General features: G+C 51.7%; 5 protein-coding genes across 5 annotated transcripts; 1 reads left to right on the top strand and 4 right to left on the bottom strand.

The window, feature by feature from the left end:
- The first annotated feature begins 124 nt into the window (after positions 1–124).
- On the top strand, positions 125–2,803 carry LGA1 (L-threo-3-deoxy-hexylosonate aldolase). Its single transcript, XM_059464101.1, has 3 exons — positions 125–380; positions 437–444; positions 543–2,803. The coding sequence occupies exon 3, from the start codon at positions 1,619–1,621 to the stop codon at positions 2,633–2,635; it is 1,017 nt and encodes a 338-aa protein (XP_059319342.1). The 5' UTR covers positions 125–380; positions 437–444; positions 543–1,618; the 3' UTR covers positions 2,636–2,803.
- Positions 2,804–3,303: 500 nt separating this feature from the next.
- On the bottom strand, positions 3,304–6,818 carry VE01_09802 (uncharacterized protein). The gene is made up of 2 exons (XM_018279211.2): positions 5,228–6,818; positions 3,304–5,180 (listed from the first exon to the last, which is right to left on the bottom strand). Exons 1-2 carry the CDS (start codon positions 6,186–6,188, stop codon positions 3,586–3,588), a joined length of 2,556 nt encoding a protein of 851 aa, XP_018126394.1. The 5' UTR covers positions 6,189–6,818; the 3' UTR covers positions 3,304–3,585.
- A 9,715-nt stretch (positions 6,819–16,533) lies between these two features.
- Positions 16,534–18,527, bottom strand: VE01_09803 (uncharacterized protein). The gene is made up of 4 exons (XM_059464102.1): positions 18,367–18,527; positions 18,282–18,306; positions 17,338–18,173; positions 16,534–17,257 (listed from the first exon to the last, which is right to left on the bottom strand). The coding sequence occupies exons 1-4, from the start codon at positions 18,407–18,409 to the stop codon at positions 16,917–16,919; spliced, it is 1,245 nt and encodes a 414-aa protein (XP_059319341.1). The 5' UTR covers positions 18,410–18,527; the 3' UTR covers positions 16,534–16,916.
- A 309-nt stretch (positions 18,528–18,836) lies between these two features.
- Positions 18,837–20,461, bottom strand: VE01_10830 (uncharacterized protein). The gene is made up of 2 exons (XM_059464280.1): positions 20,002–20,461; positions 18,837–19,947 (listed from the first exon to the last, which is right to left on the bottom strand). The coding sequence occupies exons 1-2, from the start codon at positions 20,200–20,202 to the stop codon at positions 18,868–18,870; spliced, it is 1,281 nt and encodes a 426-aa protein (XP_059320263.1). The 5' UTR covers positions 20,203–20,461; the 3' UTR covers positions 18,837–18,867.
- Positions 20,462–20,691: 230 nt separating this feature from the next.
- On the bottom strand, positions 20,692–24,060 carry VE01_09804 (uncharacterized protein). The gene is made up of 3 exons (XM_018279213.2): positions 23,138–24,060; positions 22,704–23,082; positions 20,692–22,600 (listed from the first exon to the last, which is right to left on the bottom strand). Exons 1-3 carry the CDS (start codon positions 23,238–23,240, stop codon positions 21,103–21,105), a joined length of 1,980 nt encoding a protein of 659 aa, XP_018126392.1. The 5' UTR covers positions 23,241–24,060; the 3' UTR covers positions 20,692–21,102.
- Between the last annotated feature and the right edge of the window lie 57 nt (positions 24,061–24,117).

The following is a 24,117-nucleotide window of genomic DNA, read 5'->3' on the forward strand; positions in this document are numbered from 1 at the left end:
ACACGGAGGACCGACGCGCGGAACCGGAACGCGGAACGCGGGGCAAACGCCGATGCGGCTAATTAATCTTCCATTTTATTTTTCCGGGGTAGGGAAAGTTCACCAAGGTATCTTTCCTCGATCAATCGGAAATTCATTGACGACGCCTTTTTCTAAATTCGTCTGTTCCACTCCCTTTATTATAAAGCAGCTCGTCCAAGACTTAAGTACATTTCTTTAGCTACCAGCTATTGGAGGATGATCTATTGATCTATATATTTTTCTCCTAGAACCCCCATTCCTCGCCGAAACGGCTTCGGCCTTTTCAGATACTCAGTCGGCGGGTATTGGAAACAGCGAACATACCAAACATATGCCGACAAGTGCGCGATTTGCGTTGGGTGATCCCCCTCGGGCCCGTATCTGGTCGTTACATAGGCTAATATAGAGGATACAGCGCCTGATGTATGTAGGCAAAGAGTGATTGGGATGTATTTCGCTGGATAATTCGGGCGAGAGCCGACTTTCGATTGCCGTGCTAACTTGGTACCCCCACGCCCTAGCTGCCCATAACATTGGTGGAATATTTTGTTTCCGTTCGGTCAACGCCAAAATCCTGCTCTGGCCAATGACTTTCGAGGCTCCGGCACCCACTGCCAGGCGCGCAGTCAACCTTTTTCAAAACGACCATGCCCGCTCTTCGAAATATCATCATCAACAAACTCGGCACTGCCCCGCCTCACTGCCCCTCTTGCTCCTTCTCCCCTCCTTCTCCCCTCCTTCTCCTCGCACTCTGCCCCTCGTGCCCGCTGATAACCCCTCATCCCACTCTTTGCCGCCCATCCACGTCCATGACTGGTGGCTGGCCCTTCGCGTCCCGCTAAGGTACTCCAGATTTCCAGAGGCAATTGAACATCTGCACTGTAACATACAGTCGCGATGATGGACGTGGGGCTTCCAGCACCCCACCAATACTGTCCTTCTGCCCGGGGATCTGATGGGATCCATTACTACATTTGGGGGCAAGGTTTAGTCACAAACTGGGCCTGCGATTTCAAAAGAAACTCTTGTCAGAGGACCAACGGGCCAGATATAGCCCGAAGCCCCGGTGGACATGCCTTGGATCAACAAAGGTAGGAGTAGCGGGCAGGTGATCGGATTGGGCCCGAATACATGATGACGGGTATGCTGTGCGCTCTACAGCAATGTATTCTTCCATTCTGTGTGAAGAGATCTGCCATTGAGTTGCTTTTAGCTTGGTCAAGTGGCGCCTAAACAATTGCCTCCATAGGGAAGGCTGCGAAACACCTCGTCACCCGCCGGGGTATGCGGCGAGAAGCGGCATGGAAGCTCTCGACGGACACCTCTTTCGAGACGAAGTCTCATGGTCTAAGGCCCACGGTAACGTCCCACTAACGCTCCGATTCTGCCTGCGGCACCACCTCGCTGTATGTTTCTCCGCCATGAATTCTTCCGGGGTAATTGATTCGTATATATTTCTGTTATACCCGGTTTACCCTTCCACGTTTCGTGTTTGTCCTTTTCCCATACTTCTCTACATAGTAGACCTCATCTTTTCCATCTTTGAGCTATTGAATACCATTTACTACTACAACACATTCCCAGGTAGCAATACAAGATGTCGTCCTCCACCCCGAACGCTGCGAATGGGGGTGCCGCAAATGGATCAGGCAATGGCTCCGCGGCGCCCACATCGCGACGCCCTCTTCTCCCCGGCATATACGCACCAACGCTGACCTTCTTCCACGCTGACACCGAGGAGCTCGATCTGGCTACTATCGAGCGCCACACTGTCCGCCTCGCACGTGCGGGTCTCAAGGGACTCGTGACCATGGGATCCAACGGCGAAGCTGTCCACCTCACCGGCGCCGAAAAGACGCTGGTAACACAAACCCACCGCAAAGCACTCGACTCCGCCGGCTTTGACCAAATACCCATACTTGCTGGCTGCTCTGCCGGTTCCGTCAGGGAGACTATCACCCTGACCAAGGAAGCCGCGGCCGCAGGTGCCGAATACACCCTCATCCTCCCGCCCTCCTACTTCCGTGCTGCCATGGACACGGCCGCAATTAAGGCCTACTTCATTAGCGTTGCAGACGAGTCGCCTCTGCCCATCATCATCTACAACTACCCTGGCGCTGTCTCCGGTATTGACCTCGACTCAGACGTGCTCATCGAGCTAGCCCAGCACCCAAACATCATCGGCACAAAGTTCACCTGCGCCAACACAGGAAAACTGACTCGCGTGGCTCTTGCCACAGACGCAGCAACACCTGCCAAACCAACCGGATACATGGCATTCGGTGGCATGTGCGACTTCACAGTCCAGACGCTCGTCTCTGGTGGCAGCGGTGTGATTGCGGGTGGCGCAAACGTGCTGCCAAAGGTTTGTGTGAAGATCTGGGAGCTCTGGGAGCAGGGGAAGTTCGATGAGGCAATCGCGTTGCAGAAGGTTCTTAGCAAGGGCGATTGGGTGTTGACGAGGGGAGCTGTGCCAGGAACAAAGGCAGCTCTGGAGACATACTTTGGTTATGGAGGTTACCCAAGGCGGCCGCTTGGTAGGGTAAGCAAGGAGGGTGTTTCGGCGCTGGCTGCAGGTGTCAAGGAGGTCATAGATGTCGAGAATAGCTTGTGAGGAAGTGTCTGAGACTTATGGTGGTGTTTGTGGTGCATTTAGTTCTGGTGAAGGGCATAACTCATTGGGGCGGATTTCAATGCCGTCGTATTGTGGATATAAGAAAGAGGCTTAGCACAGTGCTAGATTACTTTACGTTCTCTAAATCGTAAATGCAGAATAATACAGAGACATTGATGAATCCGGATATGAGATCAAGTTTGTCGGTTATAGTTTGTGCTCACATCTTTCGTCCGCACGGCGATCCATCAAGCGTCATCATCAACCAGCACCCATACACCCCACATACAACATCTCCTCACCTCTAGCAACGCCCCATCCGCTCACCACACACCCACCATAGATTGGCTACTGTGGCACGACAGCCAACAACCAGCCTGGGCCACGCGGGATAGTGTGATCATGACCATATCGGTATACACTTGCTTGTATAGTACTCCGGGATTAGTATAATATTCTAGCAGAACACCGATTTGGCAACGGGCAGGGGTGAGGTGACTAAGATTGTGCTCTACCTGGTATTGGTAAGTCTCGATTGAGAAAGACCTCACGTGCTTCGTTTGTCCCATGATAATACAATGGTCTTGTAATGCAAGAGTCAAGTAATACGAGGACAACCTCAGAATCACAATCACTTAGTCCACACATATGCAGGCCAGGAAGTAGAATCCATATAGGTATTATCATTCATAACCCGTGCCGTTTGTCCGTATATTAAAATGTGCGCTCATACATACATATAATCCCCCGCAAAACCCCCACAGTCCCGCTGTCCCTATCCATGCCCCTATCATTTCTCCAAAAAATAAAACGCCCGATTCCCAGTCCCAGCCGGAAATCAATATGTATTGTTTGGGGCCGAGTGCTTTCCCATGTTCGTCTACCCTTTTTGTATGTAGGCCGTCACAAACGTGCACCCTATGAATCCCGCAAGCTTCGATGGCTGCGGTTTAGACCACGATGAACTCTCCGTCAACCTCCCTCATCCACTTCTCCCACGCAAACACCTCGTGTCTCGTCAGTCCCTCACTCTCACCCCAAATGCGCTCGAGCACTTCTAGCCCAGCGTGGTTATTCCCATATCCACCTCGCCTCGCAATGCCTCTGCATCGCTCACGCACCACATTGCGCTCCACTTCCCCAACCGCCTCACTTCCCGCGATAAACAGCGGCCACAACAAGAACTTCCCCATTGCATCGCATCCCTCCCCTGCTCCTTCCCCAAGACTCGTGACGTAGAAAAGCACCTGGCTCACATGCTGCTGCATAGTAATGTGCCCAGTAGGCAGGTGCGGCGCGGCAAGGCGCTCGGTATATAGTAGGGCCGCGTGGCGGAAGGCCTCCGAGACGTATCCAAAGTCGCGGATCTGATTCGGAGAGGGGACTAGCGGGTGCAGCGACGCGAGCAGGGTGGAGGGGGAGAAAGTCCACGTCTGCAGCGCGTGGCGTGTCGTGCGCCATTCCGTCCAGAACTGGATGCGTGGGTCGGAGGAGGGAGGTGGGGTGGGTGGAGGTTCGATGTACGAGGTACTTGTGGACGAGGGGAATTGCTGGGCGTACTGCTTGTAAAATTCCGAAAGGATTGGAGCGGAGGTCTGCGGGGGTGGGTTCAGGGTCGGTGGGGTATGAGTGCTTTGGAGGGGGTCGAGAACTGGACGGTTCTGCGCGAGGAGGTTGAGTCGGCCGAGGCTGGCGATGGTGGCGAAGAGCTTTCCGTCACACCCCGCGAGATTCTCGAGTGCGCATGAAGACGTCCAGGGTGAGGCGATCATATCCAGATATCCCCCGTGGAGCTGAGCCTCACGATCATTAACGGTCGCGGTAATAGCGTCGAAGAACGTAAAGATGCTCTCCATCCAACCCCAGTTGCCCGTCTGAACACCTGAGGAGCGCATACCGAGTAGCTTCTTTACGCCGGCGAATTGGGTCCTGAACTGTGCGATGCCAGTCTCGCACATGCGATAGTGGCAGAGCATCAGGAGCGTGGCGAGAACCGCATCGTGTTTTGCTAGGGAGGGGCTCGAAAGCTGCGCATTGAGGAGAGAAACAGCTAGACTGCGGTGATGGTACTCCTCCTGCACAGATGCGTCGTCTAATGGCGTTTCAGAGGCGCTTGATGTATTTGATGGCCGCCGCATGTTATATGACCCTGTGAAGTCTTGTCTCTCTTCGGATGGCTGGTTCCAACTGTGCTGGCCAAGGCTCTGCTTCCTCCTCATCCGGAGATTGCACGAGGCGAGTGCGCAGATTGCATGCTGCAAGCTTTGGCTTTCTGTGGCGAGGCTCAAAATGTGCTGCCTATACGGATTGCTCGGGCTATCGATTGCCACGGTTACAGGGCAGATGATCTTCTCGTAGTAATTCAGGTAAAAGTTCAGCCGCGGGGATACATCTGGTAGGAGCCCAATGTTGAGGGACTCTGGTATGCGATTGGTGAGATCCTGGTGCTGCCGCGTATAGTCATCGTCCTGGACTGATGTCCACGAGCTTTTGCTCATATGAGAGCCTGGCATGAACTGCTCAGAGCTATGAGAATGAGACATGCCTGCAAAGTTAGCACTCTACCTTTTAGTGCCAGTACGGGAAACTCACCAAGTACGTCCTCGTCATAGTCTGTGTCGGAGACGTTGCAGAGGCCTGGCGACGTAGCCAACCGTCGACTCTCAGAGATGTCGAACAGTGCTGGGTGGGAATTGAGGCTCGAGCTGACGTCCGAGTGAGGATAAAACATGTCAGGGCAAGAAGTCGGCCCTCGGTGGTCTCCGGACGTTCCATACAGAGAGCCGTGATCCATCGATGAACTCTGTGGGTAGCTGTCATACATGCTCATTTGGTTATTCAGATAGGGCACATCCTCCACGTGAAATGATTGGGTGATAGAGGAGTATTCTGCGTCACCGTACGCGCTCAACGAGGCACTAGATGGAGACAGCAAGTCATCGCCGTATCTGATCATGGGCGGCTGGAGACGGTGCAGTGAGTTCCGAAGGAGATGTCCCTGGCTTTCGGCTGGGGTGGCACTCCTCACGTGAAGGTGCTCCTGGGATGAGGTCCAATCCGAGTTGGTACCCGGGGAGTGCAGCAGATTCGGGGACTTGGGGTTCATGTGTACGAAGTCGTAGCTCGTATACGGCGAGGCCAGCCGCGGGACCTCTCTCTCTATCTTGATTTCGATATCATCATCCCCAGCATGCCCTTCAACCGCTAACCGGTTGAGGGAGGACGTCGCTCGTGGCCGCGTGTAGCTTCTCGTCGGCGGGCTCTTGACAGCTGGCGCGGATTTGGCAACGGGCAAAGACAGGCCACGGAGCTTGCCACGGCTGGCAACTCCGACTCCCCACGTCAGCTGCGTCTTGTAGCCCGAGCAGTCGTTGCCAATCTCCAGACACGGCGAGCAGTACGGTCGGCGGCGGTCGCACTTCGCGTTGCGTTTATGACAGGCGAAACAGTCGTCGGCGGCGCCGCTGGCGGGCGCTCTTCTCCTTCGCTTGCGGGGAGCAGCATCACAGACGGCTGCTGAGGTTGTTGGCGGACATGGGAGCGGCACCGTCATGTTTGGCTAAAGGTAGTGCCTAAATGTGGTGCATCAATTCGGAGAATGGGAGATGTTGGGGGTTGTCAAGTCGCTCGGCAGTAGCTTGGTCGTGGTGAATGCTTGCTTCACATATATGATCGTTTCTCTTGAGGAAGGAACGAGGGAAGAGTTGAGGGTTAGGACAGGCGGTCAGTCAGGTGGTGTATGCGGGCATTGGGCTGTATATGAGAGTGTAATGACGAAATATGAAGGGTATCTCCGTTGAAGCAGAGGAGATGTGGAAATGGACCATAGATAGATAGTAGTAGCTCGCTGGAGTAGTCGGGTTGCTTGTCTGGTGTGTGGGGGGATGAAGGAGGGGAGTGGAGCGGTCTAAGGAGACAGGTGTGTATATGCGGGACTGATAAACCCGACTCGTTTAGTGGAGAGTGGGAGGAGGGAGGAGGAGGGAAGAGGATGGAGGAGGAGGAGGGGGATTTGCCTTTCTCTTGATCAGCAATGCATTTGAGCGAGCGGTTCAACAGGGCTAGGTAGCTTGTTCTGCAGGCCGTCCCAGGTATTGGAGCCAGTGTCAAGTGGGAGGGGCCAATTGGAGAGAAGAGATATGAAGAAAGTGGGCGTGGGGAGGGGGGGATATGAGGGAGGGAGGGGGGGAGGGGGGAAGGGAGGAGGAGAGACGAAGAACGGAAGTGGGAAGAGGAGAGGACGGAGGGCAGGAACAGGAGAGGGAGCGAGCGAACGGGCGAACGAGCGAACGAGCGACGGTTAGAATTTTGGGGTTGGGGTAAGTACTCTGTATAGTTGGGGTTGGGGATATGCGGCAGCGGTATTATACGTACAGTACCGTACTAGATAGTACAGGGAGTAGTAGAGTAGTACCACGGAGTACCACGGTACATACCAAAGTGTTGATGGGTATAGTGTTAAGTAGTGTATGAGACGGCGGCGGCATTCGAAGGAGGAGCACTTCTTCCGGTTGAAGTGAAGAATAAGAGTGAGCTATAACATAGGGCACTGCCGTGTATACCGGGCGGATATATTTTGTATGCTCTGTATACAGTTAGTTAGTATACAGTCAGTCTACCGTCAGTATACAGCGAGTCCACAGTATACCATACCATACCGTCCACGGCTCAATTCAATACTGGCCCTGTACTGTTCCTTGCACCGTATGGCATGGGGTTAGGATGATGGGTTTTAGAGACAACCCTACCCTACCTCCTACCTAGGGACAAGAACAGGGGCTGTAGCTCGGTTGGAGTTGGGGTGGGTTGGGGATCGTGTCGGTGTGTTTATCCCTATAACTGGAGTACTCCTATAACTACCAGTTAACATGGGTTATAGGATATAGGATATACTCCGTAGGATATGGGATATGGGATATGAGATCCATGTACACGCTATGAATGCACAAGGTGCATTCCGTACAAACAAAGTACTCTGTGTCTGTGTACATGTATCTATGGAATGTACGAATGGGAAGAAAAAGAGTACATGCGAATGAAGGAGGTACCTACCTGCTCTATCTTCCCAAGGATCGCTGGATCCACTCATTTCCTGTTTGCTTAGAGGCTTAGAGGGCGAAGTTGATCTTTAAAGTTTGGCCTCGCACCTTCCATCCATGTCTCAGAGTCTCAGACCTGCCCGGTTCAACCACGATCCGTCGGTCGTCGGTCGTGTGGCTTGCGGAGTGAAAAACTCAACTTCCCATGTGCACAGTCGCTACCAGACAGTAAGGGACCGACTGTATCATAGAGTATAGGGCACGGCACGGAGAATAGAGTATCAAGATTTCCATCAACCATTTTAGAGCGGCAACCAAGGACGCCGAACAACTGTCGTCATGCTAGCACAAAGTACAGAACTGTTCACTGTGTTCATTGTTCTACGTGGAGTTCATGCACACACAACTGTTTTCGAGGTGGTTGGAGTGGGGGACCATCAGGGCAAGTTTAACAAGTTTCAACAAGTTCAACGACTAGGTCGGCGCTAGAAGAGGCACCGAAGGCTGTGAGCCCGTTCTGTCCTCCCCGAGCCATCCCCACGCCACGCTGACCGCCGCACCAAACCAATTGTCCCGGATTTGAAGAGGATGGGAGATGGGAGATGGGAGATGGGAGGGAGGACAAGAAATCCTTCTGTGAATCATGCTGTGGTCTCAGTCGACGCTGTGTCAGGACAAGCTGACGTTGGAAGCTGTACTCGTCCTCATCGCTCCGTTGTTCCCGCGGCCTCGAGCGCCATCTCACTCCTCCCTCCTCCCTTCCCCCGATGCCCCTCCCACCATCTTTGGCTCCATCCCACGCAACCGAGCAGCAGCATCGGTGTTTTTTGTATGTATGTCTGGATGATTGTATGGTAACAGTAGTTGAAGCCCCTTCGGAAAACCTTCGGAAATCAGTAGTTCCTGCACCTAAGTGGGCGCTTATCGTCGGTGGGGAAGCTAAAACAGGAACTAAGGAGGGGGAAGAGGGTCCAAAATGTAACTCTGAGGACTCTGAGAGGTCAAAAGAACGAGACCAGGGCACGACCAGGAAAGAAAGAGAAAGATCAGGACAAACCAGTGCCTTCGAAGCCCAGCGCCATCTATCCGTCAAGAAAAATGCCTTGGCACATCCCATCTCACTTTCCCCTTCCCGACGGACGCTAGTACTGTACTGCATGTACGTACGAGTCGGAGTCAAGCGTGTGCCTTCCTTGTACTTTTTGTACGTATGTCAGCGGCCATGGAGGGATGTGCGGAATCCACCGCCAGATAGACCACGGGGGGGGCACGGGGAGGAAGGCACGAGTCTGGTCTGTCTGTCTGGCTGACTTCTAATAGTAGTAGCTGCACAACGCCGGCTTGGGAGACGGGCTGGTAATTGACAGCAGTTTCACTATTTCGTGAGAAATGGTTGGTGGGTTCGAGATTGATTCCAGCAGTCCGGCGGCCGCCGATACAGTACCACAGTACCATAAACCGCAACCGCCGTTTCGATCTGGGCGCGCTCCTCGGCAGATAGTGTCAGCCACTCTTCCCGTTCCCCAGACCCAAGATCTGTCTTTTCATCCCGTCGTGCTACTGTGCTGTGCCTGGTGGTTTCTGCGCGATGGGAGATGCGGCTGGAGCGCCATGATTGACAGATTGACAGTTAGATGGATGGTGTTCCCGCTGTGAAAGACCACCACACCACAGCGCCATGCTGGCTTGTCTCGCTGAAAATAGCAACCATGATATGATATTCGCCATATTGTCTCAAAGGAGGCCTCGGATCCAGGAGAGGAAGGACCCAGCCCAAGATCCATGCCAGGACAAGGAAGAGATGACAGTCTATCGCGCAAATTCAGGACTTGTACCATACAGTGTAGCAAAGTAGAGTACCCGCCATGGTCCACGATATACCGATAGACAGCACAGCGAGTACTTGCCTAGGTCGATGGTGTGTCGCATGTGGTGGTTGAAGGTCTCATCAAGTCTCCTTCGCTCCTGCTGCAGCCATTATAGAAGACTACTCAGTATAAATTAGTAACAACTGAACGCTGGGTACAACGCGATACTTACAGAGCCACTAGAAAGATCCCCGAATAATCCTGGAATCATCGCCGAATCATCCCAGACGGGCTTGACTCTATTCGTCCTGTAGCGGGTCGTGGGAACGTTACATGCGTTTGCTGAGGATAGTCCTAGCGTTGGAGACGGTGAACAAGGATTAAGGGGGGGTGGTGTAGGGGGTTGGTGTAGGGATATAGGGGTTTGTAGGGGGCTGTAGGGGGTGGAGGGGGTGAAGGTGGCTCTCTGTGCCGTATGGAGAACACTCCAACACCACATAAATGCCAATTTACAGTACTATACAGCGCTGTACAATATTATCCAGTACTCTACTCTACCAGTACTCTACTTACATACCTTCCGGTATAGTATAAACAGTATCTCTGTTCTGGATAAGCCTTGCGTGCCAATTCTCCCCTGGCAATGTTTCCTTCTGTCTAGGTATATTCATCGATGTCTGTGATTCTGACTTCCTACTAGGTACTCTATTATACTACTACAGTAGGACGAAATAGTTCCCTACGAACCCTGCACAGAGGATCACCGACTTACTCTCCCTGAGATCCGAAACTACGCATCAACCCGCTAATCTCACTTTCTACTAGAAAAAGTAGTCTGGGTTAGGTCAGCACGGTCAGTACTGGAACTTATGCTGTACAGTACAAACAAGCACGGGCGTATGGCACGGGCATACCTATCGACAGCGCATCTTCATAACACCCCTCGCCCCGGCATTCCAACGCGCGACTATTCCGCATCGAACGGCTCGCGGAATCCCGTTGGTGTGGGCATGGCGCGTCGACGTTGCCAAGGGTAAGGATCGCGCAGTGGGAAGGCCTTACTTAAGTATTTCTCCAGGCGTGCACCCAGCACCTTGCCTTCAGACAGCTGTCTGAACCGCCAGCCCCGAGTGAGACGCTGCGATGTTGCGCTGCATTGGCTGGGACTGCTACTCTACACCAGATTTGAAATAATAAGACCGAGGCCGCGCCCGTGATCTGGTGGTGGTGGGTGGTGGGCGCAACAAACTGCGAGATCGACTTACCCGTCCAAGTGGCGCTGGTGTTGTAGGGGAGTTGTAGGGATATTGCCAGTGGTGGCGGGGCTTGGCGAGACCGTTGAATGGGGGGGGGGAAAGGGTGAAAGGGGGGGGTGGGGGGGAGTACTGTACTAAACGTTAGGGTACCGCTGGCTGACAGGTAGAGTACAGGGGATACCAGGTCCTGTCAACTCAATACGCTGGACCATAAGCTATCTATCTGTCAGATGCTTTATCATCCTCCATCGTCGATTGATTGCTGGCCACACTCTTCTGGTCAGCTCTGCACGCGACTCGGTGATTCACCCGTCTGACTGTATAAATAGCCGTGGAGGGATCGGTCCATGGACACGGCACGGCATTGACCGATCCTACCACGGCTTCCCCTTTATCACCCAGTCCCCATCTCACCGACGCCTCCCAGCCCTCGCCGCCATAGGCCACAGACCCACCGCATCGCGCATGGCAGCAGCATCGCCAGACACGCGAAGACACCGCGGCCGCACTAGTGCCGCCACGCCAACGCCACCGAATGTCCGGGGGGGAAGGCGACAAGAGTGGGGGGCAGATGGAGAACACATGCAGGTGAGACACGCCAACGATGCCGAGCTTCGTCGGGGTTTCCGGTTTCAGCGCGTCGTGTGCCCTGAGAGGAGAACGTGGAGGGGGGAGAGGGGCGGCGAAGTGGCGGGGATGGGGGATAGAGGATGGAGGATGAATGTTTGCTTCTTTTGCGTTTGCTTTTTTGTGGGTTTTGTTAGCACTGTTATAACTGTATATACGATAAGGTTCGTGCTTCTGGATGCATATTGCGTCGATGGCAGCGGCGATGGCGACAGAGTGGGCGAGGGAGCCGAGCCGGTCGGGGAGGGATCCACCTAGGGATGGAGTCGTGTCAGGGCTTCACGGTCAACACGGACAAGGCGGATCACATACTCTATAACACATTCACTACTTACAGTACTCTACATACCTCATACAGTAGTTATGTAGTATTAAAACTATGCAGTCAGTTGCATATCTAGTATACATTTTCACATGCCAGCCAGGCCGAGCGAGTATGCGCATACAGGGTCGGAGAAGAGTACGAGAAGAGAAGTTGGTGCGTAGATGTTGTGTAGGTGGTCTGTGGCTTGTACATTGATTACAGTATTCTCAGGATCGGCGTTCGGCGGTTTGCGGTCAAGATCTCCTCGTCGTTCGTCTCATCTTCAACCAGTCAAGCCTCATCACTCAATTGCACTAGTATGGTAAGTGCGCTTCGGTGTATTATAGTACACAAGCACCTATCTACAGGACTGTTGCTGTTGTTATTGTTTTGTAGTGACGCTGTAGCATCAAACTACACCTGTCCTGCTCCCCTTCAACCGTGCTGTCTATTGAGCAATATCTTCCCTACCCCTTTTATCTACATTCTTCGTATCCCTACCCCTCCACTGCCGCCTTTCCGAAGGTGAGATGCATAAACTATCACTGACCATCTTCTCTTATCACCACCTCTAGGGCTGGCCCACATTTAGGATACTCTCCCGCCAAGCCAACGATTCATAATCGCCTGCCCCGATGAGGTAATAGCCTCGCCGTCCCGCTTTTCAAACGGAATAACCCTTTCTTTGAGATGATACACACTGGTGGCCGGTACACACCTCCGGCCAGGGCCAGGCACAACGGCGACGGGGGCAGGCACAACGGCGACGGGGGCAGGCACGATCTAACCAAACGGGCCTCCTCCCCTCCCCTAACAGTAGTGCGATGAATGGAAGCGAGAAAGACTGCCAGGGACAACTGGAGAAAGACTTGGAGGTGGGGCATGGCATATATGACAGAAGTGAGAGAAGGGTGGTAGGCTAGTGGCATCAAGTGAGTGGGACGACACTATTCCCCGCATTCAACTCTGCAGCTGCCGTGGACCAGTCCACCAACTTCCTCAGCCAACGAAAGGGCTGAAGAAGCCTGATCAGCGAACATATAGACGCCAGCCAATACTCACTGCCAACCTAACGGTGTGCCTACTCGCCGCCGCTGACCTCCAGCAGCAGCCCGTCCGGACATGGCGCCTAAAGTAGCAGCCCATCCACCACTTTCCCAGCCGCTCCTGCCCAGCCGCATTATCACGCATTACCACACTTGGAGCTGCTTGGCTCTAGACCCCAGCCAGCCCCGATCCCACTCGAGCAACCAGGTTAGCGACAGGTAACTTGGCGGTTGGCAGGACGGCGCCGATCGGTGTGCCTGATCTGCAGAACTTTCTAGCTCATCGACGACGCTCTGTCAAAGACGTGGGGTGTGAGACAAACATCTAAGATGCGGGATTTTCTGTCTCGCATCTTGTTGACCTAGGTAGGTAGGAGGGATTGCATGATAAGAACGCTATTTTGGCTTGTGAAAGGAGTTGCTTCTTTCTTTTTTGGTTGGGACGTGCAGCCGTACGGGTCGTGCGAAGAAGGAAGGTGGATATTCGTTGCCGGCCGGTTCTTACCGAACACCCCGGCCGGGTCGAGAAAGCTGCCCGCCCTAAAAATAGGAGGAGGCAGTGCGTCGTTCTTCTCCCTCCTTCCCTCCAGGACAGCTGGACTGCCCGTCCCTGAAGGCGAGAGACGATCGATCCCACCTTGGGCGGCAATGGCTCTGATTTCTGCCCCTGGGGACAATCTCACGTCGAAACGGCAGAGGGTGTGATTCGACTGCTCGCCTCGATCCAAGTGGATGCAGTTTACGTGGCGTCTCAGCTCTGATACGCCAGCAGCAGCACTGTCAAGTGGATAATCTGCTCTCGCTTCGCCGTCAACCTGGATGTCCTAACGGAACTTACGCGAGGATATTTTGGAGTGATGGTGAGTGAGCTAGTTGTCAACTCGAATGCGGGGCACCAGGGCAGAACTAACGCTTACCCCGCGTTTTTGGTGGAGGAAGGGGGGGAGGGGAGCCGCAACGGCTGCGGGAGAGGGGAGACGGGTTGGCATCAAGCATCCTTCCCCTACCAGAGGGCCGAGTAGGCTGTGATTCCCAGCCTTATGCGAGTCACTTCCGAATGAAAAGGGTTATTGATGGATCTATTGGGGATCTTAGTTGCTGTTGATTTCCGTTTGTCGTTGGTCTTTCAACAGCACACTCAACGGTACTTAGGGGGCTACGCGGCTGCCGAAGCTAGCCGTTCATCACAGAATTTTCCTTGGGATTTTTACTTGTATTTCCCTCGCGCCTCTGGAAGTACAGAGGGTAAGCTCAGGTACCAAGCCTCACATCTGAATACTTATTTGTCGTGTGTATAGCCACGTACTGTACACTTCCCCGCACTATTTGGGTGGACAGGCCGGCGGTCTGGGGGATGAAGGATGGCTACATGCAGTAGCGGACGAGGAGTTAAAAAAACGGTTGAGGGTCTCACGCAGTGGGTCTGGGGAAGCTGAACGTGGGGAAGACAGATTTTGCAAACACGTCTGCGACAAGGAGATGTGGGTTAGGGGGCGGGGTAATTTGCCACCATATTGATTGATTGCAGCTCGCCAGATGCTGCAGTGTGGAATCACTTCGCCAGGTCGGTGCTGGTGTCATGTTTGTATAGGGCATCATCGTGTTGAGAAGGGGCACGGGACTCGCAGTACGGCCCAATATTGCTGCGGCTCCAGTTGGAGTGTAGGGATGATGATTGACGTATTACGTGTAGGTTTCCGTGGACCTGCGTTTTGCTCCAAGCATTGACTCTTGTTCACGATACCTATGCATTATTCTCTTAAGAGAACCACCCCTAGAAGGTTTTCATGAACAGGTGGAGGTGGTCAGTGGGTTACCCATATTGTTATGTAGGCAACGAGTCACATATTGCATGGTTTAAACGTGGTCTTCTACCTGCCATTTGAAGTCGACACATGTCAAAAACGAATAGTGACAACTCTATACACGGGTGTCAGACCGATGCCTCTCACGGAATGATGGAGATATTATCACGGAGTTTGTCTTGTTCCAGCAAGCCTCGCTTTTAGCCCCTGTTTCGTTAGTTTCATGGCATTTCTGTAGTTTGTAGTGGAAACCCCATGCCTGAACTTCGCAAGAGGCCTCATATCATTGCCAGAACCCGAGATGATGCAGCCTAAGAAGAAAATATAATCAAGCTACCTTCCAATCTCGAGTTGAAATGAACCATGTCTTTGTATGGTAACAGCCTCTGGGTCCTGCTGCTTAAATCCCATTTTCTTCTCTGGGCCCTGATATCGAGGATAGGGGTAGTCCACCCAGCACAGGTTAAGCCAATGACAAACGTGTCAGTGGCTCCTCCATCAGCGAAATTGCCAGTTTTGAATGAATATGATTCTCTCTGTGATCTTCGAATCTGGCTAACTCTTTGCACTTGAGTTCTATCTTATTTCCCGGCTTGTGAATGGAGTCACTCAACTAGCTATTCTCACCATGGCCAAATGATTTCGTCCAATGTCAAAGCAATTCAACCCATACGCGGAGACAGAGCGATCTCGCGGAGCCTCGCAATTCATGCCCTTGTTGATGTCGTCTCCCACCTCTGAAGAGCAGCCATGAGACAGTGTCGGATTTCGTTGAAGGCCGTCGACGTATTGCAGACAACTATATCATTTTTGACAACCTAAGCCATCGAGAATGGGGAAAATATTCGAAAGAATGCACGCCTCGGCCCACGATGGAATGCAATCATGCTATTGCCGAATACTTCTTGTTGTCGTTGCTTCGACAATTGTCGTATGCAAAGCAAAATTATCGTCAATATTGCATCTGTTCTCATCTACCAGCCGCCGGCCGGGGGGGGCTTCATTCCCTATGGGGTTCTCATCAGCCCAATGCTTCCAAAACGTCAACAAAGAAGAATACTGTACGTCGCCCAACAGAGCCTCCGGAATTAGTGCACCCACTAAACTTGGAGAGGTCGTTCAAGGTTCTTCCTCGGCCCATTCCTTTTTATCATTAAACCGTTCCGTGGTATTGTCTCTATAGCTCCAAGCGACAGCAATCTTACATCGTTTCAGGGCACCATCTTCACATGGCATCACATCGTAGTGGATCTGTTTCACTTCAGCCTTGCGACCTCGATCACAATCCGCCTGACTTCGAGAGGCTCCCGTGCCGTGCCTGTCATCAGTCCAGAGTCAGTCGATTGTCGCCCACTATGCTCATTCCTCGATGGGCGTTCCTGATCTCCCTCTAGTTCCCCCACCTTTCACTCCGCGCCACCAAACCTCGTCGCTGATAGACACTTCAGCTGTCACAATCGCGTTTTCGTCGGAGCCCGGTAGATCTCTTGGGATAATCCGCGCTGCATGAGCCCACATAGATAGGATATCATGAGGATCTTCGCGTGCTTTCTATGTATTGACAGCCTGATAGACGGCCCGGTGTTCTGATAACGGAGGGGGGAGGTGCTTAGACCGCGTAGTCGAGCAACGTTACATGCCCAGATAGAAGTCCACATAGCAGCCTTGGCCCGGTGAATAGGTGCAGTAGTTTGCTATGGCCGATGCCTTCAGTCACATGTTGGCCAGCACTTAAGTACCTTATATTCTGTGGCTCTACTCAATTATACGGTGAGGAAGCGCTATACTATACCTTGCCTAGGAACGCTTAACAGTGGAGTCTTCAAGATTGTACTCGATACATGAGGAAGGAGTAATGAGGCAGTTCAGTGTGGAGTTGTTTTGGTATTGTGATCTTATCTAATCTTTTAATATTGACATGAATCAATCAAAACCATAATCTAATCATGTGATGATATTAATAAGACCTGTGTCAAGACTATAAAAATGGAGTCTAATACTTGTAATACAACTGTCTAATTATTAGTAATAGTGAAATTCTTGACCTCTAGTAGCAGTTCATATACTTCTTAAGGTGCAGGTCTCGATCTTGCACCATTAGGCATGTTAAGTTCTGGGAGGTGAATAAGCTGGCGTAAAATTGAGTGCCATAGAATATGCTCCCCCTCCATTAATAAAATGACTGATAATATGTCATTAAACGTGCCTCAGTACAATTCAATAGGTCCCTCGCATCTCTCATACCTTTACTAGTTATTAATATGTTCTCCTATCTGCTCCAGCTTATATTTCAACCGGACTTCTAACTTGACCAACCTCCAACCTTGAACAATCATGTTGCGGACATTTTAGTCATAAATTATATAGTAATGACCTTTCGTTGTCAAACCCCCATCTCACATATAAATTTTCGGGTCCATCGCGCCAACCTGTGCACTCTTCGCCTCTCCCTCAAATACGAATTCACTCACTAGTTTACCAGTCGCACACGAATTCTGGATGCCCCAGCACGAGTGCCCCGTCGCCACCACCATCCCCTTGATCCCTGTTCCACCAATTACCGGACTACTACTACCAGGTATAGAAGGGAGGTAGCACGCTTGTTTGGCAGTGACCTCGCCTGTGCGTAGCTCATCACTGATGGAGGAGACGTAGTCGACGACATCTTGGCAGCGGGAGGGATCACACTGCACGAGGTCGGCTGTGGAGGGGAGGGGAATAAGCTCATCGCCTTCTCCTGCAAGGTAGTCAGCGGCTGCCACTCACGGATACCGCCTTGCCTTCGTACAACTCGAGGAGGATTTGCTATGTACATACCGCATACATATACCTCGCCATTCGGGCGAGCATATACCTCCGGATTAACTCTTCTCCCATGCTTGCGCTTCTTGCCATCCTGCGCTCCAAAATCTTTCGGCAGCTCAATGTCGGTGAAGAGGACGTAAGGAGTTACATGTGCATTGATTGTGACAGAGTGTGCTCTTAATGCATCGACCGCAATGTCAGGGAATACGTGGCTGCTCCACGGTCCTGCGGAAACGACTATATCTGTTGCCGGGATAGTATGAATCTGTTTTGTTTGCCTGTCCATGTATGTGACGCTCTTTACATGCCCGCCTGTATAATCGATCGAGTCAACGTGCGCGCCAACTTTGACTTCGGCACCTTTCTCCTGTGCCAGCTCTGCCATGGAGGTTGTAAACTGGTATGGGTGGACTTGTGCAGTTGCATCCGCGTCGCCTATTGAGGAATACTCCGTGAGACCCTCGGCAATGAACCAGTCCAAGTCTTCCGGTATGCCCTTCTTCTCCAGTGACTTGAGACTCGCTTCATCCTGCTTTGGAAGCTTATTCCATTCCGCTGATCCCGTACCGCTATCCGCCTTCGGTGTTTCCAATCGGTCGGACTGGGCCTTTGCTCTAATAGATCCCGCTTGTACAGATCTGTAGCCCCATCTCTTCGCGCCGTCATGTTCAGCAGCTAGCTCGGCGTGGAGACGGAACGACAGCGGGACAATGCTTGGAGGGTATGCCCACAGAGCCAAGAGGCCTCCTGCTTTGCCAGATGCGCCAGCTGCGATAGCTGTGGCCTCGAGGATTGTGATAGAGTGAAATTTCGGGTTAAAGGACGGATGGCGAGTGAGGAAGTATGCACTGGATTCATGAGCGTCTAGATATAGCTGTCGGTTGGTTACATATTTCGTACCTGTTGAGCTTCAGTTAGCAGCTGCGCAAGTATGCTTCTGTTTAAGACAAGCTCACCTTGTGCATCCAATGATGCCACCACCTTGTTATCACGTTCGTTAGAAACATTTGTTTGTGATGGGTTTCGCAAGCTAGAGCCCACCTATAATGACAATGTGTCTTTTCTCGTCAGGGTGTGAGGCCATTGCAATAGCTCTAGCCTTAACAGCAGGCTAAAATTAAACCAATTGTACTCGTGAAGGTCGATGACAATGCTAATACTAGGGTTTGGAGAAAGAGGATGCTGTCGGAAGAGGTGTTCTACCTACATAAACGATAAGAGATCCAAGCTACCATAGGCGATGCGTCATCGCTCCTGCTTTAGCAACGCCACACCTAAATATTCATGCAGCTACACATAATTGCACTTCATACGCACAACAATTTCCCTCTACGTCTAATTGAAAACAGGAGTTTACAATGAGAGAGATTAATTAATTTACGACTATAAGTTAACAATCATTCTAAGGTAGCGTTGAAATACAAGCACGCAAAACCAGGATAGTTCGGAATGCATAAAACACTCATAAATTTATATAATTGTTAAAATATATAATTATATTCCAATTTCGGTACGGTTTCAACCACCACTCCCTCTATATATTTATAACCTTGAATTTACCTTTGCTACATCTTTTGCATGCTGAAAGATAAGAGGACGGCTCTCTTCGGTGTTGTTGAGGTAAATTGTGAACCCGTCGTTATGGTTGCACCCAGTACTAAGCCCACACACACCCAGCTGCCAGTATGCATCGCTCATCTTATATTGGAGAGCTATCTTCTGCCATTCTCCAATGACAGCCACCCTCGTCTGGTTCGCAGGGACAGTCCTGTTGACGAATGCAAGCCGATCTTCTGGATGGAGCCAACCGTACTCCTCAAACAAGACAGGCTTATTGAGTTTGACCTGTGCCTTTCCATGGTCCGCTACCCATTTGTTGGCCCATTCGGCGGTCTTGTCCCACCAGTCAGGGTACAGATGGAAAGTACCGAAGTCCATTTCTTGCAGTGCCAGTTCATTATAGAAGTGTCCGCCATCAGCGCCTGCATAGGCCCAATCCTCGTTACCTTCCTCGTAGAACTCGCCTTCGCCACCCCAAGTAACCATATGCTTCTTGTCGATTCCTTTGATAAATTTCCCCATATCAGCAATCCAATCGGTAACCATCACATGGGAGCAGTTCGTGCCAGCAGAGCGAGGCAGATTCCTCGTTCCATCAGCACCGCAGCGGGGCTCATTGGAAAGCTCCCATGCGAATATAGCCGGGGAGTCTTTGTACCGACTGACAACGGCAGCGGTGTATTTCTTGAAGGCGTTGACGATCTTCGGGCTATGGAAAAAGTCGTCATGGTATTTCCCACCAAGGTTAACTGTGTAAACGTCCATACCTCCATAATCCGCCCAGTTGTTGGTTAAGGCCATGACGAGTTTAATCCCAGTTTCTTCAGCAATCTTGACCACCTTGTCGAGTGCTTGCAATCCATTAGGGCCGTAATTGATCGTTGCCACTCCGTCCTTGAACGATTGGAAATATATCGGGGATTCGCCTGCTCCTTCTCCTCCGTACATTGGTAGCCCGCCGGGAATATAAGTTGCGTTCTTGTCATTAAAAGCCCATGTACGCATGACTTTCAAGCCAGCATGTTTGGCCTGTGTAAGAGCGTTCCTCACATCCGAAGGGTTCTATTCTAGAACTCAGTATCACCCTCGGTAGGAGGAATAAAGTTCGTAACTCACGTTGATGAATGGGAGCCAGTATGCGTTGCTTCCAGCAAAGAGGAACGGTTTGCCATCTAACATGAACTTCGATCCTTCAGCATAAGGGATGCCTTTGTGGTACTTAGGCTTCCCTCCGAACGGAGGCCATGTTGGCCATGTTGGCGATGCTACGGTGCTCGCGGCCAGGAAGGCCAACGTTATTCCGGCGGTAAGCTTCATGACGGTTGCTCAGGAAAGGTCGATTGAGTCTGTAGCAAGGAGGCTGAGCTTCACGAGAATCTGAGGAGCGAGCCAGAAACCATAGTTTATATATTGACGTTGAGAGTATCGGAACCCCAGCTCCGTCGCAAATGCGACAAACAACGAGGAGGCGCCATCATATATCTCGTCCAATTGGCATTACGTAGCTGTCCCTGAGGTGTTGGTAACCTAGCCAGGCACAGTGCACTTTATTCTGCGGGGAGCCTTGTTTGTGTTGATCTGCAGGAGTGTTAAAGCGGGAAGCAATAATCAGCCAAGAAATTGCAATTTCGATGTTATATAGTGCGGAGGGTAAGGCGCCGAGGGAGCGCCAAAATTACTATTGCAAATTAATCAAGCCACATCCGCCATTTTTAAGCCTCGGAGATAAATATGTTTAAAGACTGGCTGAAATTATGTCGCTGGCGGACCATATTGGCTTACTATTTGTTCTCTGCCAGTTTTGTTTGACGCTGTAACGAGAACCAGAATCGCATCTCAACCTAGTGATTCGTTCAATTCACGCAAGCTTTTGCGTGACATCGGTATTTTTCGAATGACTTTCATCGAAACATATTGCGATACTTACTTCCACAATTCTGTGTTACTCTGTAGTAGGTATGAGATACCTAGTACATGCGGGGTGGTTCAAGAAGTAAGAGAGCATAAATATCAAAATATCAAAATATAAAGTGGAAACTTAGTGAAGACGGATAATTATTATTAAGGCCGCAGCCGACGCCTTCTTGTGCATTAAAATTTTATGGTAATAGCTTGAAGTTAACGTGCTGCCGACAGGCCGAACGTGTGTGATCTATCTTGGCGGGACAGGTATTAAATATTATATGTACGAAACTGTCTGCCATATGTTTTAACATCCTATTTCGGGCACAAACGCCCAGTCTGGAGAGTCAGCCAGTCTTCTTGGCCGGTAATATACCAGTCCTCACTGCCAACAGCGGTAGGCGCCCAGAAGACGTTCCATGGATCCGTCGCCTTCTTGATGCGCTTCAGCCTGTCATAGTTGGATCCGAAGAAGGCCTGTCCAAAGTTCGGCTCCATGACATCGCCTTCGTTGAGATAACCGCCGCTGCCCGGGGTAATCGCGCGGAATCGAGCTCCCCAATCGTTCGTTATCCTCTTGTTGGCAAAGGCGATATCCTCCAATGGAGCATCTGGAGCCCATCCGCCACCAAAGATACCATAGAGAGTAGCATCACGCCATGCTGGGTTCACTGCGTTGTCTGGTGTACCGGCTGGTGCGGCTCCGTTAATGTTGTATTGGATGAATGCGGAACCGTCCTCGATAACAGAACGGATGGTGGAGATGGTCTTGTTTAGAGTTACCTCATCTGCCCAGTTCTTGATAGGGAACAGGCGCGATGCGGTGCGCAGATTGCTATTAGCGACGCCCTCGACGGGGAAATGGGATGTCCATGTGTCGTAAAAGTTATCGTGCTCAAAGAACACTGGCTCAAATTGGAGACCCAGCGCAGTCCACTCGTCAAAGAGCGGGGTCACCATAGCCTTGAAGTCGACAAGGCTCATCTGAGGTACAAGCCATGGTAGCATGCTCCACATATATCCACCGGCAGGGCCAAGCGGGAATATACTAGAGTACCCGTAGGTGCCTTTCGCAGCGTATCCAGGGAATTTGCGCCAGTAGGCCTCAAGGGCAGCCCAAAAGATGTTGTCAGGAACGTTGGTACCGGGACCACTCAGGATGGTGAACGTCACGCCGGAAAAGTTCATCTTTGGGTGGACTTTGACAGTCATGCTGGTGACCACACCAAAAGTGCCACCACCGCCGCCACGGATAGCCCAGAACAGATCCTTGTTGTTCTTTTCGTCAGCAGTGACAAAGCGCCCATCGGGAGTAACAACGTCGATGCTGAGGACCTGGTCCGCGCCCATGCCGTATTTTGACGAAATTGGAGAGTGGCCGCCTCCAGCAATGTAACCGCCAGTAACACCAACACCCTTGCATTCACCGCCGACAGCAGTGACACCGTACTTCTTAGCTGCCTCATACAAGTCGAGCACCTGGATACCAGCGCCGAGCTTGAAGGCAGGCCCTTTGTACGAGGGGGAGCTGTAGCTTTTAATAAAGCTGATGCTCTTCAGGTTATGAGTCCAGATCGAGAGCGCACCGGCACCAGTTGATTTGCCGAGAAAGTCATGGCCAGTGTTGTGAACAACAAGGCGAAGGTTGAGGTTGCGAGCGAAGTTGACGGCGAGTTGGATCTGCGAGACGGTTGTCGCCTTAACAGAATAAGAGGGGAAACCGCCTAGCTCGCAGGTGCTTGTGTTGCCGGCTTGAGGCATGCAGGTCTCGCCCTGGTAGAGAGGTGACATGACCGAGGTAGGGTCTCCCGCACTGCTTGGTGTTAACTAATACTGACATATTGTAATGCACGTGAATGAGGGGGAAGAATTATGGTTGAGGGTTGAAAAGTGGAATTATAATATAAAGGACTTACTGGGTGGCCGACTCTGTCCAGTGAGCTAGAATATTAGCACACTTCGCAGCGTTATAGTGCTTGTTGTTCTTATAACAAACGGCGCCAATCGGGACCGTCTCAATGAGCGCGCCTCCCGTCAGGATGTTGAAAACGGTCCAGATCGGCTTGGACGGCCAGAGTAGGTCTCCTGGAGACGTCTTGCAGCGGTTGAAAATGGAGCGCTTGGCAACTACTTCGTCAGAGCTGGCAAAGTTGAAGAGCGAAACATTGCTAAGCTCCAATTCCGTCAGGTTCGCTAGGACGGCATCCGTAAGTTGAAACCTTTCGGCCTCAGACAAAACAGAAGCTGGGTCTTCAAGAAGCTGGGCAGCCGGGGCCACAGTTGTCTCATCAGCAGCTATTCAATTGCATTAGCATCGCGGGAGATAACGAGGAAAGTGAGGGCCGCGTACGGATCAATTCGCCATTCTGAGTCACTGTCTGGGCGCCGACAAGGGTTGCGAGGGGAAGAGCGCTCGCCAGAAGCAGCGCTCGAGCGAAAGATGAGAAAGCCATGATGCCGTGAACCTTCACGGGAATGGAAGAGTGAGACCATCGTGAGGCATCTCGCAGTAATATATATATTCTCGGGAAATCTACGGGCAATATGCGGGCGATCTAGTAGATCCTAGTCAATCTCGCGATACACACGTGGCATCCTGGATCTGCCGGAAATATGCCTATCAGAATTCCAGCAATCTCCGAATTATGCCAAGAGAGCTAGTTTCTCACTCGTCTGCTTATGCCGAGCTTACCATAATGCTCGAGCGTGACCAGAAGGTGCCCAGCGCCGTCTGATACGTACCACTGAGGATAGACGGGGTAAATTATACCGAAATGTGCGAATGATTCCAAGAATCCCTAAACTCAGGGGACCGGGGCTCGTTCCCCTGAAAGATGTAGCGGGCCTGCATGGTTTTGCAACTCTCGGAACGCAACTCCCGGATTGGGTACCTTGGGTCGCAGCTGCTGGGTCGTTGCCCCTGTCTACCTGAGCCAATGTGCTGGACGCATAGCACAGGCCCGATATTTAACCTTGGCGTATTTTGCTGCACTTCACTCCTGTCAGGCATGGTTTGGGTCACTGCCGACGTCTGCGACCGAAAATAACATGGTGAAGACCCCGTTTTGTTAGCGATTTGGCCTTTGAACATGTACGGAATACGGAATACGGTATACGGTATAAATACCCCTTTTGCATGATGTACACGAAAAAAAAAAGGATACTTACTATGCCAAGGGACAGACAAGACTACTAGATCACTACTAGATCAACTCCCAAGTATGCTTCGGTTGCTCAGCTCGGTCAGTCGCCGAAGTTTGGGTTGGGGCGTTCAAATGCCGATCCGTCTTGGAAGTTGGCAGGAGCGTGGCGCCGCTCCGCCGCCCTGCC

Source organism: Pseudogymnoascus verrucosus (assembly GCF_001662655.1).
Source record: "Pseudogymnoascus verrucosus strain UAMH 10579 unplaced genomic scaffold scaffold_59, whole genome shotgun sequence".
NCBI lineage: Eukaryota > Fungi > Ascomycota > Leotiomycetes > Thelebolales > Thelebolaceae > Pseudogymnoascus > Pseudogymnoascus verrucosus.